The sequence below is a fragment of the Paramisgurnus dabryanus genome, chromosome 18, assembly GCF_030506205.2.
Source record: "Paramisgurnus dabryanus chromosome 18, PD_genome_1.1, whole genome shotgun sequence".
NCBI classification, from domain to species: domain Eukaryota; kingdom Metazoa; phylum Chordata; class Actinopteri; order Cypriniformes; family Cobitidae; genus Paramisgurnus; species Paramisgurnus dabryanus.
The window spans coordinates 26,227,716-26,244,190 of record NC_133354.1 but is presented as its reverse complement, the minus strand read 5'-3'; the positions used below and the strand labels follow the sequence as shown (position 1 = coordinate 26,244,190).

At 36.5% G+C, this 16,475-nt stretch overlaps 1 protein-coding gene across 1 annotated transcript; it reads left to right on the top strand.

Annotated features, from left to right (window-relative positions):
- The first annotated feature begins 1,684 nt into the window (after window positions 1-1,684).
- On the top strand, window positions 1,685-5,602 carry LOC135776951 (uncharacterized). The gene is made up of 2 exons (XM_065287864.1): window positions 1,685-1,864; window positions 2,703-5,602. The coding sequence occupies exon 2, from the start codon at window positions 2,709-2,711 to the stop codon at window positions 5,478-5,480; it is 2,772 nt and encodes a 923-aa protein (XP_065143936.1). The 5' UTR covers window positions 1,685-1,864; window positions 2,703-2,708; the 3' UTR covers window positions 5,481-5,602.
- Window positions 5,603-16,475: the final 10,873 nt, after the last annotated feature.

The window sequence follows — 16,475 nt, the reverse complement described above, 5'->3', positions numbered from 1 at the left end:
CTGCCTTGTGAAATTCAAATGAACACATAAATAGATATGTGACATTTTAGGGTTTTCTCTCCATCCGCAACACAGATATGGGTGAATATGTGTGTACTCATATTCTTGAAATTAAAGGTGCCAAAGAATGCATTGAAGTAATAGTACGGACGGAATCGCGGAATTGGCAAATTAACACGGAATCTAGTATTAATGCGGAATTTTACATATTTTGAATAAAATTATGTTTTTGTGTGGGAGACAAACGTATGTCTGGGGGAAATGCAGGAGTATCTGGGCGACACGCCCCCTCCCGTCGTTTCAGACCCCCTCCAAAACACTGAAACCATGGTGAAGCGGATCTCCATGATCTGCTTTCTTCAGCGAAAAAATTAAGAAATTCAACGCTAAGCACTTAGTTCCGAGCAGTTCTCACATGACTTTTATGTGACCGGAGAACTGTTATTTTGTAAGTTATGTCAACATTCTGTTCACTGTGAGCGCAAAGATACATGCACGCAGAGGTGGAAAGAGTACTGAAAATTTTTACTCAAGTACAAGTACAAGTAGTTGCTAAAATAATACTCAATTACAAGTAAAAGTACTGGTGTTAAAAATGTACTTAAGTAAAAGTACTTAAAAACTACTTAAGTACAAATTACTTTTTAGCCGGCGATATTTATTGAATAAACATTAAATACATTGAATGAAATCAGAAATATGAATGGATTAAAAACAGGCAATTTGTGTTTTATACGAATAAACACATAGTACAGGAATTTTGTCTGTTTAAAGAATGTTAAATGATTTTAACAGCAGCTATTATTATTATTATTTTAATTATTATTATTGTTTCTTCATATAATTTTTATCAAGTTATAAAAATGGTCTAATGTTATTATTATTAATGAATTATGATGCAACATAAATAAGCTTGCTGGGTTATTTTATTTAAAAACAGATTTTTTTACATTAACTCATTCCCCGCCAGCCATTTTTTCGAAAAGTTGCCCGCCAGCATTTTTTATGATTTTCACAAAAGTTTTACAAAATGCCTTCCAGGAAAATTTTCTTCTAAAAATATATAGACATACAAATATATCAAATGAAAGAACAGAACCTCTGCTTTCAAACAAACAATAAAAAAAATGAAAACCGCTTCATCCTATTTTTTCCCCTGCTTATAAACTCTTAAATATTGGTATTTTTCTTTACAAACACACTTTTTTTCTAGCAAAAAGCTGAAACAATTGCATTTTTGTGAAGGAATTTGGTTAGAGATCAGATTCAGAACGAATATCAAACATAAAATTAGTAAAAACGTTTTGGCTTCAGTTTATCCATAAATTGGGTAAGTCCGCTATCTAGTGGGCAATCGCGGTATTGCACATTAACATAAATTCTTCAGAAACACGTTTTTTATGCAAATGTTTTTCTCTTAATTGACAAGATAACTCGTCAATGGCGGGGAAAAGAGTTAAAAAATATTATTGGACAAGAAAGCTTTGAAAAAGTACCCTACTAATATTTCAAAAGTTATCAGCATTTAGCACTGACATGTGTAATTTAGACAGGCTGTCAGTGCAGTTACACTGTAGCAATGCTGACATCGCGGGCACGCGCATCGAAATTCTGAGGTATAAATTCTGTTTCTGCCCGCGCAGGACTTTACAATGCGTATCTTGCAATATCCACTTCTCGCCGCATGGTTGAAGTATGTTTTTACGAAATTCTACAATAAAAACGTGAAGAAGAACTACCGTAAGCGTGTGATATTATGAACTTTCCGTCCTGACGTGTTTTTGTTTTACAGCAGCGATTTGAAAATTTGTGTCACATTCAACCGGACAGTGTGCTTTCACTAATCTCTGGTCACTAATGAAAGGTAGGTGGACCGAAATATATATCTTTTATCTTGTTACTGAGGAAATTTCATCAAAACCTATGGAGGAGAATGCATTTAAATATATCGCGGAAATTTGTTAGTCACGTCTGTGGTGGTATAGCGAATGACCTGTCAGAACATTATAACTGCAGGCATCGTTCTAAACGATTTTAACTCATTCTCACCGTATTTTCATTAAAAGTGTTATTGATACTATGTATTTTAATATGTATCTCGTGGTTTCTCTGACATGTAATAGTAACATAGTTTACATTACTTCGAAATACATTCATTACTGAGGACTGTACTGAGGATTCTTTTTTAAATTAATAGACTAACAACCTTTTTTGTCTTGTATAAGTTATCCCCTGAGTTAGTATCCTCTCACCCATATTTTATGTGTTGATGATTCTTCAAAAGTAGAACATAACATTAAAGTATTGATTAGATATAACTGTAAACTGATTATTAAATGAAAATAATGATTAAATTACACATGATTATTAAATGAAAACCATTTTATATCATCTCCTTAATTTAAACATTTAATTCTCAGGGATTTTCTTCTTGGAATTTCAAAGAGGATAAGTAAATAAATTTTTAAGACACTGCTCTAGCTGAATCCTTACAATTCATAACTGTGTACATAAAATTAAAAGTGTTTTTTATTGAATGTAATGAATGTAATCAAAAAGTCAATGCTTGCTTATTGTCTTTATTAATTTTCTTAACTATTTTATTAAAAATATCCTGCAACACATCTGCCATTACATTTATGTTTAATTTCCCTTAAACACATAGATTACGTAGACTAATATTTGATGTTATGTCTTTACAGCTAATTATGAAAAGGAAGGGGCCCAAGACAAAGCTAGGTATAGCCAGACAGCACCTCCTGGACAAGTACAGTGATCTACCATCTCCTCATTTGATCCAAAATGGACACATTCTCTTTCTTTATGTCACAGCAAACTCCAGCAGAGCTGCAACTGCAAAAGAAATAATCAGATACATACCAGAAATGACTAAAGAGCATGCAAAAAATAAAGTGAAGCTACTTGTTCAAAAAACTTTAAAAAAATACAGAAAACTAACTAATGAGCAAGAATTCAGTCAGTTTAAAGGGTTATGTAGCCGAAAATTTTGTGAAAACTTCACTTCCACCACAGCTCCCTGCGCAAAGTCTCCTTCTGCTGAACAACAAGTTCCAAAACTTAGTCCTTTAAAGACAAGACAGGTTGCTAGAGCCAAATGTCCTTCTTGTACCAGATATAAGGAGTCTCTGAAAAACATGAGGCAGAGACTTCTGTGGATACGGAGAAGCAAGTACCTGGCAATTAAGACACTTGTAGCAAGGCAGAAAAAGAAGGGAGTGATAAGGATACTTCATCAGAAACTGAAAAGGAAAGAAAAGCAAATATCCGACTTGAAGAAACTGTTGAAATCACAAACTGAAACTTTTTTTAAATTAAAAAAACAATATAAAGTGAAAGCAAGAAGTCATATGCACCTGAAGAAATCCCTTACAAACATGAGACAAGAGGTCAAATCAAATTCAGCTGATGATCTGGATAAAAGATGCTGCAAGTTAGAAGAAAGAAGTATTTCAATGAACAGTGAGATTCATGATCTTCAATTCAAAAACCTTCTTTTGGAAGAAAAAATCCAGGATTTGGAAAGTGAAAAAAAGCTTACAAAAACAGACGCAAAGTTATACTCAAATAAAATGCGTTTGATGGTCTTTGACGCAATATCCAATCAGGTGCCTACTGCTAACATCCAGAATTTGATTACAAAGTTTGGGCTGCGCTTCAGCATTAGTTTAAGTGATGTGCCAAAAAGAGCTACTGTGGAAGCCATGACCAGAGAATTGGGAGCAATAAGTGACCTCCAGACTGCTGAAGCACTTTTAGCAAACACACACACTACCCTGGGTTTTGATGCAACCACACAGGAGGGAATCCACTTGAACAGCATACATTTCACCACCAAAGAGAACTGTTATGTTGTTGCTGTAGATGAACTTCCAGGAGGCTCTGCTGAGGATTACCAGATCCATATTTGTGACTCCATCAGTAACCTTGCCAATGTGTACTGTCATTTTTTTGAGGCAGACTACGAAAACATTCTAAAAAAAATGATAGGGAATATATCAAACACGCTCACTGACCGCTGTGCTGCCAATCATGCAGCCATTCGATTAGTCTGTGCATCTTGGAACAAGGCCCTGAATGAGCTGAATTGCAACCTTCATCCTCTGGAAACAATCGCTTCAAAAACAAAGAGTGCTCTGAAGGAGATTGAGAAATCCATGGGGATTACTGGGAAAATCAAGGGGAAAGACTGCATTGGGGCCAACATTGTGGTTCAAATAAATAAGATGAGGTACATGGATGGCAAGGGCGACCCTCGTGGCTTTAAGGTCTTTCTGGATCACAACAATCTCCCTCTCGGCCTCATACCACGCTACAGAGGTAATAGACTGCACATTCTTTTCCATATATGTGGGATATTCTCAAGTCATCATGCAGCACTAAACTCATATCTCTCTGGAGGAACATCCTGTGGAGGTCTGCGTGCTAGCATACTGGAAGACTTCAACTCTACAGCCGGACAGGTTGAAATGCAAGTTCTGGGTTTGCTTGGGAAATTTCTGACTGGACCCTGGATGACCAAATTCTACACTTGTGCTGATGACCAAACTGATTACAATACATGCATTGAAATTGTCAAAGAGACCGTGCAGAACCTGAAAGATCAACTACACTCACCTGCTGAATTCCTAACTCGCACAACAGACCTCTTTGGAAATCAGTTGAATGCTTCAGACAAAATCATTAAGAAATTGCAACAACCACCAAAAGACACACTCATGTTCACTCAAATGATGGAAAGCTGTCTGAGAGCAGTCATTTTAGTACTTGAAAGGCAGTATCAACAATACTTTGTTGATACATGGACAGTGACGGAGAAACTAAAAGAAGAGACAGCCTCTGCAAGATCACATAACATGGATGCTGAAGAGCTGATGGGGATGTTTAGTGCGCTGAAGAAGAAAGCTCCAAATGCCACCATCTGCTACTTGTCCTGTAAAATGCGAGCACGGAAAAACAACACTGTGGATTATTTGGACAGTTTAGACGAGGAAAAACAAGAGCTGATCATCAGGAAAGCAGTGAGGCTGGGGGTCATACAAAGAAGAAAGAGGAGGAAGAAGCAAGGAGAGCTACAGGAGGAATTGCACAGACGCCAAGCTACAAAAGAAAGGAAGAGAAGTGAACAAGAACGGAAAGTGTTAGAGAAAAAGTTTGAAGAATTAGGTGCAGACAAGATTGAAGAAGCATTTCCAGAAATCCCAGAAGAAAAAATTAGCTTGATCAACGAGTTGTTGTGTGGTAGAGGGGTGGGGGCATTTATATGTCATGCATGGGATTTGGGTGGCAGCAGGGTAATTTTCAATGGGAAAATCGAAACTTTCCATGCCAAAAAAAAGAAATACACTGTTGGCTATTGGGCCCTGAGCGGAGAGGGGTATGAATTTGATGCACATGACACTGATGTGTCCATGTATGCGATGGCAGCAGATGTCATCTTGGATGACTTGGTTGTACAATAGCCTGTTATCAACTCAGCCAGCAGTTGCAGCCTGTATATTTCTCATAATGATCATTCATTGTTATGAAAAAATAAATATGAATGTTTATTCGCATTTTCAGGGTGTATAAATATGAATTAATAATTAATAGTGGTGTGTAAAGGTGACTTTGCTTGTATTGTGGAAATAAATATTTATGAATATGAAAGAACGCCTAATAATGTGTTATTTTTAATTGTTTTTGGTGAAGTCTAATGCCCATTCCAACTAAAACAGTAAATGTTCATGATTTAATTTCAAAGAACTAACAAAATTCTATCTTCTGTTCAAATTTCATGCAAATATCTGATAAAATGAGAAAGTTATAAGCAAAAACATGTGAAGAAGCAGCATTTTTGGTCACACACATTCCATAGACATCCATATATAACTTTTTCCTCTGATTTCTAAAATTAAAAATATCATAACTTTCTCAATCCTCAACGGATTTTTACAATCCAGCTATCTTTGTAAACGAGAATGTCTGCTCTGTCTAGTCATGTGATAAATTTTGAGTTTTGGGGGTTTTGAAAATTTTGTCATCATACCTATACACTGCTACGCCAGTGGGACGCGGCAACAGACGAATTTGATAAGAGTCCTTATTAGACAGTTTTTATTATTATAAGCTTAAAACACTGATTCAAATTGAATAATACAATGTTAACAATGACATGAAATTCAACTTTGAGCTCCATTTTACAATGCTAAACCTTTTTTTTTTTTACCATAATGTGCTTTTTGAGGTTAGAGGCTGAAGTATTGTAAGCCGAAATCACTGCAGATGGCAAACAAAGTTTGCATTACATTTACACGCTGTCTCCTTTCCTTCCTCTGTTTGTGAACAACTCCCAGGTGCGGCCATGGGCACTCATCATCCGGTATTTCTTTGGAATTTTAAATTAATTCAGCGTCCATAACGCCACAGTTCTTTGACATTAAACACTAAATACAACGTCACAGTGAAGGACGCGCGAGGATCGATTGAATACCTCTCCAAAGACCGGGCTTTTTTCCGGTCCAAATACAAGGGTTTTTATTGGCCCGCCCACGATCAATTATTTCTATTGGATATCCATATGCTGTCAAAGATTTGAATATTAATTTAATTCAAATTCTACAAGTACTTAGTAACGAATGTGATTTTCAAAGTAGCAAAGTACATTACTTACCTTAATTTGTATTTGAGTACAAGGAAAATTACAGACTTAAAAATTTACTCATAAAAGTACAAGTACACGAAAAAACTTCTTAATTACAGTAACGTGAGTAGTTGTAATTCGTTACTTCCATCTCTGCATGCACGCTCTCATCCCTGTCTGTCTCACTGCACCTCTCACACGTGCACACGCTCTCGCATCTGTCCGAAGTCCGAACACAAATAGATAGATAGATAGATAGATAGATAGATAGATAGATAGATAGATAGATAGATAGATAGATAGATAGATAGATAGATAGATAGATAGATAGATAGATAGATAGATAGTTTATTGTCCTGTAAACAGGAAATTCGTTTTCACAAACTGTCATACAGTACACGCAGATAGTACAAACATATATACACAAAACAACAACAACAAAACACAAGATGGTGAATGTTCAGCTTTGTAACTTATTCAGGATTGAGATCGCCGATGGTACAAAGCTCTTTTTGAAACGAGCCCTTCTCCATTTCAGGGTCCTATACCTGCGGCCTGAGGGCAGGAGAGTGAAGTTGAAGTTGAGGGGGTGCTCATATACAGAAGTAACAGAAGACGAGGGGCAATGCAAAGGGAGCTGAGTTTTCGTAGAACATGCAGACGTTGTTGTGAGCGTTTTTGGATGTCTGTTATGTGATGGTCAAAAGTGAGCTTGTTGTCCAGGGTGAGTCCAAGGTATTTGAATTTCTCCACCTGTTCTATGATGTTGCCATGAATGGAGATCTGACTGAGACTGGGGATTTCATGAAATCCTCATGAATTTGTTCAGTTTTATGCATTTCAAGCGAGCTGAGGCAAACTAACTATCCCTTGCATTTAAAATATCATCATCTGCATCATGACGCCGCTCTCTGTCTCTCTTGTGCTCGCATGTGCAAAGAGCTGTGCGCTCATGCTGTCCTAAGTCAGAATACTATCCTGTGTATGTTTGTAAAGTTATATGCATTTCAAGCGAATGTGTATAAAATATGGATCGCGTTCCGCTGGACCGATGTGTTTAAGGTACTTCTGAAGGCACCACTGCTTTGACACCTTGTTGTAGCCTCCTGCAACAACACTAAACAATGCATTGAATTGAGTTGTGTGTGTGCGCGCGCGCCGTGTGTATGTGCCTGTTTTAAAGTCATTAAGTAATCTTGTTATCCAGTTTTTCCCCAAATCATTTACATTTTAATCATTAACATTAAAGGCACACTCTTTTTATGACAAAAATAACAGTAAAGGGTAAAAAAACATAATTGCCAAAAATGTAATAAAAAACGGAATTTGGGAAAAAATAAAATGTGAAATTGGAAAAAATAAAACGGGACCTATAATATGTTAAAGGAGACATATCATGCTAAATCCACTTTCTTAGCTCTTAAATGCATTTTGTTGTATATTTGTAGTGTTTATAAGTACATAAAAGTTGAAATTAGTCTCTTCAGGTGCTTTGTTGATATCTTTATATTCTGTTTTGGTCATATTTTCCTCCCTGTTCTGATTTTTCTATTATCTATTACGTTTTTTGAACAATTACGTCACAGTATTTGCAGCGGAACTGCTAAATAAGGACATCGACTCCAAGCCCAACACTTCGAGCAATCCACCATTTTTTTTTCTCGCTGCGATATTGTAGTCCAAGCTCAAGGATGCAGAAGTTACGATAGAGTAAGAAATGTACTCACATCTGTGGGTAAAGTCATTTTTGTGTGCCCGAAGGATAACTACTTCACCAATCTCCAACAGTATAAAGAAGGATTTGCCGATAGACTTCGTCTGATTGAGGGGTCAATTACTTCTATCTTTGGAGACGACGAGCAGAGCACTTCGGTAAGCTGTAAACGGTGGTCATGCTTTAGCAGTGCTGTTTCTCAATCCGAAGGCTGCAGCCTGCGGAGATCGCTTTTGGTCATCAAGCCTGGTTTATTTAAGTTAACTGAGCATTACATTTGCAAGTCATGAGCACATTACAACAACTTACGATTAACTAAGAATAATTGTCAACTTTATAATTGTTAATATTCTGAAAAAGACCGTCTTGATGACGTATGCAGCCAAGAAATGCGACCTCCGGAGGCTGCAGCCTTCGGTTTGACAAATGGCCGTAACACACCATTGCGATACCTCCATATGAAGACGTTGTTCTGCAGGTTCGTCGTCTTCATTTTCATCTCGCTCCGTTTCCGACTCTGGCTCGAACATGTAAGGCTGGATGGACTTCTGTTGTTGACATTTTGTGAATAACGAGTGAATAAAAAGTTTCTGTGCCACTAGATAATCATATCTCTGCTATAAAACTACAAAAATGGCCGAACGCGGTGGAGTTTAACCGAGTGTCACCTCTGCAACCTGAAGAGGGGGCAGGGTATGACGTGCATTTAAAAAGACAGTACCAAAACGAGTTGCTCTCAGATGCACATCAGAAAAGGGGTAGAAAGGGGGCCTGTGGGGCTATAATAATGAGGAATTCAGACCCAAGCATTGCAGTTCCGCTCTATATAGACCACAAATAGATGATTTAGGACAGATTTAAAAGCATGATATGATTTAAAAGCATGATATGTCTGCTTTAAATTGTTCTCTGATATCTATTTGAATTTATTAAGTGCAAAAATTATCCAGAGATGGTTTTACATGTCCATTAACAACCCTAGGATTTGCCCCCAGAATGAAATGGTCTTTTATTACCTTATTTGGAAGGATCATGAATAATAATGTTGAGCTCTGCTCTTATTGGCTGTTTAACAGGGCAGCTCATTTTAGTAGCTGTGTGTATGTGTGTAAACAGATCTTATGTTTGAGTCTGTATCAGATAAAGTAATGTTGTTTTTAGCAATGTAACAGGGGGTCTTTAACCTTTGTTATATATGAGGTCATCGTACTTTAAAGGTGACATAGAATGATTGAATGTTGTATTTATCCTTGTTCTGTGATGTGACATGTAGACAAAACATTTTTTGTTTGGGTCTGTAATGCCTAAGAAGCTTCCTAAAAATCTCTCTTAGATAGCTCTATTAGGGTGGGGGATTTTAAACAAGTGGTTTTGCACATATTTGGCTCCCCCTACTGGCTTAACTTGGATTCTCATTACTGATTGGCTGACTTTGCTGCCACTCAAAAAATGTAGCCAATTATTTTAAAGTGGAGGGGCAGTGAGATGCCTGTGATGTCATAAGCATCAGTTTTTCAGATTGGGCCGTTTTCTGGCTGACATTTCTAAAAGAGGAATTTCTATGAGACTGAGATGTTTAGTCATAGCAGCCAATCATAGCAGTGGGCGTTTACTTCGAAGTCTTTAATGCGGCCATCAAAACAGAACATTTCTCGAGCCATCCTCAAGCAAACCAGGGTACAAAATAACCTATTATAACTTATTGCTTTTGATATTTAGACAGAAAATAATTTATAAAAAATAAAGAACAATACAAATCCGAAGTAAAATGATCTGCCAATGGGGTAAGAAAAATAATCTTAATGAGATATAATCTCAAACAGAAACAAGATTATTTTTATTATCCCATTGGCAGATCATTTTGCTTGTTTTGAGCAAACAATCACTGGTCACACTTTATTTTACGGAATCACTGTTACAGTGTAATTATACATTTAAGTACTAAGTAATAATCATTAATAACATGTACTTACTATAGGGTTGGGGTCAGGATTAGGGTTTGGTTTAGGGTTAGTTGCATGTAATTATGCATAATTAACTGTTATTACTATAATAATTACATGTAACATGTGTAACAAAGACACCGTAAAATAAAGTGTTACCCAATCACTCATTTATGAAGTGGGGTTTTTTTTCAGAAAACAAGACTAAATTTCGCATGCCATTTTTCTTGTTTAGCCATCTGCTAACGTCTTCTATTCACCCCACTATAGTACACGGATCTGGAAGCTGTGTTGAAAAAGTTAATAAAGTCAACTTTTTAAAATAACTTTCTCTGTCTTTGTTGCTTCACTGCTGATTCTTGCCATACTTCCGTTGCCAAACAGCGCGCGCACACGACGTTGCCACTTCAACATTGTGTACAAACAGTAAAAGGGTCTATACAAGTCCATTTTGCGTCTTTTAGTTTGTAAACCGAATTAAAGTGCTGTTTTAGAAAAGTGCACATGCAAAAGCCTTACAGGCTTTAACTCTTTCACCGCCAGCGTTTTTAAAAAAAGTTGCCAGCCAGCGCCAGCGTTTTTCATGATTTTCACCAAAGTTTAATGCCTTCCAGAAAATGTTCTTCTTTAAATATATAAACATACAATATACCAAATGAAAGAACAGACCCTCTGCTTTCAAACAAAAAAACCGTTTCATTCTACCTTTAGTGGTTCTTTTGCAATCAGCTTTTGAATATGGGTAGGTTTTTGCAAAAACACCATATTTTGAGCAAAAAGCAGAAATAATTCCATTTTTATGACGGACTTTTCATAGAGATCCCATTCAGAGCGATCTTTAAAACAGACACGGACATGCAGCAGCTTGGCATAGGGCAATACTTCCGGTTTTAAAAAGTTGCGGAAGGGCGCCACCTGGTGGATAATAGCGGTATTGCGGAAAGACGGAATATCTCGTCATTGGCGGGGAAGCGTTTTCTCTTAATTGACGAGAAATCTCGTCAATGGCGGGGAAAGAGTTAAGACCATGGGGAATCCCTGGCAGCGATGGACTTGCGCTTGAATGACATATCTGGAAACAACAGAGAACACAGTGCGCGAAAGAAACCGAGTGTGTTCACTCCGGTCCACATTAAACTCAACTTTTAAATACTTAAAATCTCTGCGTCGCACGACACAACAAATTAAATATGAAATTAGTTGCCAAAGCTTTCAGTAATCGATTTTTATCGGTTTAATTGATTGGTTGTTGCAGCCCTAAAACAATGAAAATCCCAGATTCACCGCACCTTTAATTAATAATTTAATGTTGAGGTGTACATCTCGACTATATCGTCACAGTTGGTGTTATTTTAAGACTTTCCAGTGGTGTTTTGCATGCATGAGGTTTACATATAAAGGAGGAAACAATCGTGTCTGAGGCTCAGGATATGTCATTACCATCTACAGAACTTATTATTCATCTATGCCTAGATAAATACAGTTTTACATTCAGCGGCACCTTTAAAGGGGAAATTTCACAAGACTTCTTAAATATGTACAATAAATCTTTGGTGTCCCCAGAGTACGTATGTGAAGATTTAACTCAAAATACATAAAGATAATTTATTATAACATGTTAAAATTGCCACTTATAGGTGCATGCAAAAATTTGCCATTTTTGAGTGTGGAATTTTATATGCAAGTGAGTTGATGAAATGCAAACACTGATCACCACAATGGTAGTTTGAAATTGAAACTCAATTGTGCTGTCAATATTTTCTCTCTCTCTCTCTCTCTCTCTCTCTCTCTCTCTCTCTCTCTCTCTCTCTCTCTCTCTCTCTCTCTCTCTCTCTCTATAATTATATAACAGATAATTTGACTTAACTTGTGGAATTTAAGTATTAGCTCTGAGAGTGTTTAATCGAACAGCTTTTTCATATTAACAGATGCTTTTGGGAATGAAATGGTCTTTTTGGTCTGCCTCAGCAATTAAAGAGTATACTATAATATTCAGAACATCTAATGAAGTGGAATAATTGAGCCAGGCTTGGAAACTCAAAGATATGATGTGGTGTAATGTGAAGCGATGCGTCTCTTTCCCGCGAAGGCTCTGTTGGGAACATGCTCAATGTAGGTGGCTGGAACACACACGGCACTTTACATAAAAGTGAGGGGGAGGTGACTAGAAGTGCAGCTCATTTACTGTAACTGTGTAGGTGATTCCTCTGTGAATTCACTGTCATAAGGACAGCAGGGTGTATTATTAGGAAGTGGGACTATATCTTGTGTTCCTTCAGCTCAGTTGGTGTAGAGCACAACGGCCATGGGTTTGATCCACACAAGGGAAAACACATAATGTATAGCTGGGCACACTGTAAGCCACTTTGGATAAAACTGTTTGTAAACTGGAAAATAATCTCTGATGTATTGCTGATAATGCTATGTTTAACGTGCTAAGTAATGCTACCGATCGTTCCGTTGGACCTTCACAAAATAAAAGAATGATGCAGGACCACCAACAGCTGTTTATTTTGGGGAGAGAATTGTGTATCATCAGGCCTGGAAAGACAGCTAGGTTGAATATACTGTAGGGCTAAAACTGTGTCAACAAGGTCCGCTCATTTCTCACAGATAATTGCTAGTGATCGAGGTAACCCCCCAAAATTTTTTAATTCAATAAACAACCTTCTAAATAGAAACAATATATATTCTTAATATTTTAAGATTGAGGTGCTACGAAACCAAATTGCCTTGTAACTTATACATTCAATAACATAGAAATCTCTGTTTTTTTTTATCTCTCAGCATTTTCCACTTTAGAGTCTCTTTGTAATGCGGGTTTAAAAATGAAAGCTACCACCTCAATAGTTGATCCCATACCAGCTAGTCTGTTTCAGTCATTATAAATGACTCTCTGTCTCCTGGTTTTGTGCCAACAGCACTTAAAATTGCTGCTATAACCCCTGCATCAAAATAGCTGTGACTTTGAGAATCTAAAACATTTTAAACCCATCTCTAATCTCCCGTTCATTGTTAAAATTTTGGAACGTATTTGCTGTCTTACCAGTCTGTCAATGATCTCTTTGAGCCTCTTCAATCTGTCTTCCATAAAATGCATAGCACTGAGACAGTCTTGGTTAGTCACAAATGACTTATTGATGGCTTCCGATACTGGCTGCTTCCCATTACTGAGTCTTCTTGATCTCAGTGCCGCCTTTGACACTATTGATCATTGTACCTTATCCACCCGCCTAGAGACTGTCTTTAGTGTATCTGACTTTGCTCTAAGGTGGTTCGAGTCTTATCTCTTAGATCACAAACAATTTGTTGTGTTCGGTGGCTACAGATCTGAGGTTGGTGCGGAAAATATGGTGTACCTCTGGGTTCAATTTTAGGCCCTCTACTTTTTAGTCTTTATATTTTACCTCTTGGCCAACTCTTGAGTCTTGAGTTTCTTGACTCTTGTGTTTGGATTTAGTTTTCCCTTCATAATAAAAACCTTCATTTAAAAACTGAATGTTGTGTTTACTTATGTTATCTTTGATTAATATTTACATTTGTTTCATGATCTGAAACATTAAAGTGTGACAAACATGTAAAAAAAAAAAAATCAGGAAGAGGCCAACACTTTCACACCACTGTATATCCAGATTACTGCTCATGCTGACATTTCTTGGGCTAAAAAAATAATCAATAATGGTTTTCTCTAAAATTGATTGTTGCTATGCTTTTTTTGCTATGCCAAAACTTCTCTGAACAAACTACAATGGTTACAAAATAAAAAATAAATAAAAAACATGTATAAAAATTATGGAATTCTCTGCCTTCCAAGATTAGAAATGTAGATTTTTACATCATGCCTACTTTTTTATGGTTGCATTTGGGTGAGAGGTGATGCATGAGGTTGTATATGCAATGAATGTGTTACACTGTAAAACCTAAAAGTTCACTCAACTTAAACCATTTAAGTAAACCGGTGGCATTAGTTTTAAAACACATACATTTGAGTACTGTGAACTTAAACAAATTGAGTCATGTGCAGTTATGCACTTATATTTAAGTTCACACAACTTAAATATAAGTGCATAATTGCACATGACTCAAGTTTACAGTACTTAAATTTATGTGTTTTCAAACTTAAATGGTCTAATGCAACCGGTTTACTTAAATGGTTTGATTTAAGTTAACTGTTAGGTTTTAGGATCTTAACTTTTAACTGTTTTTTAATTATTCTTTTTCTGTTCTAATTTTATTTTTTACTTTAATGTTTATGTTGCATTTTGTAATTTGTATTATTATGCTTATATTTTTTATCTCTGTTAACAATTATGTTCTTTTGTTTCTATAAAACGTTTACTTTTAAAGTTATTTTAATTTTTTTATAGCGACTGTAATAAAGAATAAGCAAAATACACTTCTACATGTTCTCACCACATATACAGTCATTCCCACTCTAAATTCTGATTGGATGAGCCACTTTCAATGCCCGTTAATGTAGCGGGAGTGTCAGGGAGGGAGAACACTATTAAATAACAAAATTGGAAAACAAAACCCACGAGGGGGGCAAACTACATTATAATATAAGATACAAGATAATATAATTAAAGACAGACTAAACACTAATGAAACTAAACTGTGAGCATGACAATAAACATACAAAGAACCTTTACAATGAACTCGACTAGACTAGACAAGAACACTTGACTAGACTTCTTCACAAGAAAAATACAAAATGATCAAGCACAGGACAATAAACACAAGGAGATTAAATAGGGAGAAACTAAACAAGATATCAAGGGAAGGACAGGTGAGGAGAGTTAAAAAATAATGATGAACGAGGACAACAAGGGAGCGGGGTAAAAAAGACGAGACAAGGAAAACACGTGGCCTGATTATAAATAATCCATGGCCACGTGTTCCCACAGAAAACATGGTACTGTCAGATCCCTGTCACAAAAAACTATGTACAAGACAAGATACTGACAGGGAGCTTGCCAGGCCCAGCTGGAAAACCAGTAGCGGTTCTGTTTGAAAGAAAGTCATAGGAGAAAGTGCGCGCCTAATAAACCACTTTTGTGCATAAACACTTGACTGCCTGCTGGCAATGCTTCACTATGCTTGCCAAGTCATTTATTTTTGGAGTTTTCTATGAAAAAAAATATGTCAGTTTATAAAAAAGTTACTGGATTTTTCCGACTGGTGGGATTCATTTACCATGCTTGATCTTTGGCAACAGTGACTGCTTTGGTTATTAAAACTTTCAAAGTGTTTCACTGCTTCAGGACCATTAAATAACTTTAAAAGGATTGTTGACTGTTTTCCAATGATCCCACCATGCCCTTACATAAAAACTATTACTCGCACACATGTGATCCTACTTGCATATGAATGGAACAATTTATATTCAACAATGTGTTTAAAATCATTACAATGTGTTTTAATCTTAAAACAGGCATCTTAAAGAGTGCATCTGACATCCACAGTCTCTTATCAGGCTCTTATGGTTCATTAATTTTACTTTAGTGACAGTGAAAAGGTTATTAGTCAGGAATTGAAATGCCTTCTTTTCACTAGTGTCACATTAGTCATATTAGATTCATTTAACAAATTTGACTGTATTTCCCTGAAAACCCTCTAAATTAGGGCTAGGGGTGCAGCGATAAATGCTGATATACACTAATAATACGCGGCCGATAACTATTCGTAATCGCACAACCGATATTATTTACAGCTATTTCATGTACTACACTTTTGATCAGTAAGTCCTTATCGATCTGAAATCACTGCTAGTTTGAGTCATTTATAACATGCATTTGAAAAAGCAACCCTCGTCAAACATAATCATTATACATAATCTTTATTATCATAAAAATACCTGAAAAGGTTTGAAGTACAGCAATATAAATATATGCTTAAGACATTTCCTGGAGCTGCGTGTCATCATAGCTGCGTGTGTATTGTTCTTCGTCTACAGCGCATATTGAGTTTCTGCACGAGAGCGCCCTCTGGCTTTTGGATGTAGCGGGATTTCACCGTAAATCATTGAGAAGCATAGAAAGCATAATCGGTCAATATATCGGTGCACTGCTAATTAGGGTTGTAATGATTAATCGTGCAAATGCGCATTTTCTTAATGAATGAATTTGAATGAATTACGGTAAAATGCCCCCACATCCTAAAGCAGAGGGCGCTCTGG

What these genes read in the sequence shown, in the direction of transcription:
- LOC135776951 (XM_065287864.1), top strand. Translation starts at nt 2,709, where the DNA reads ATGAAAAGGAAGGGGCCCAAGACAAAGCTAGGTATAGCCAGACAGCAC.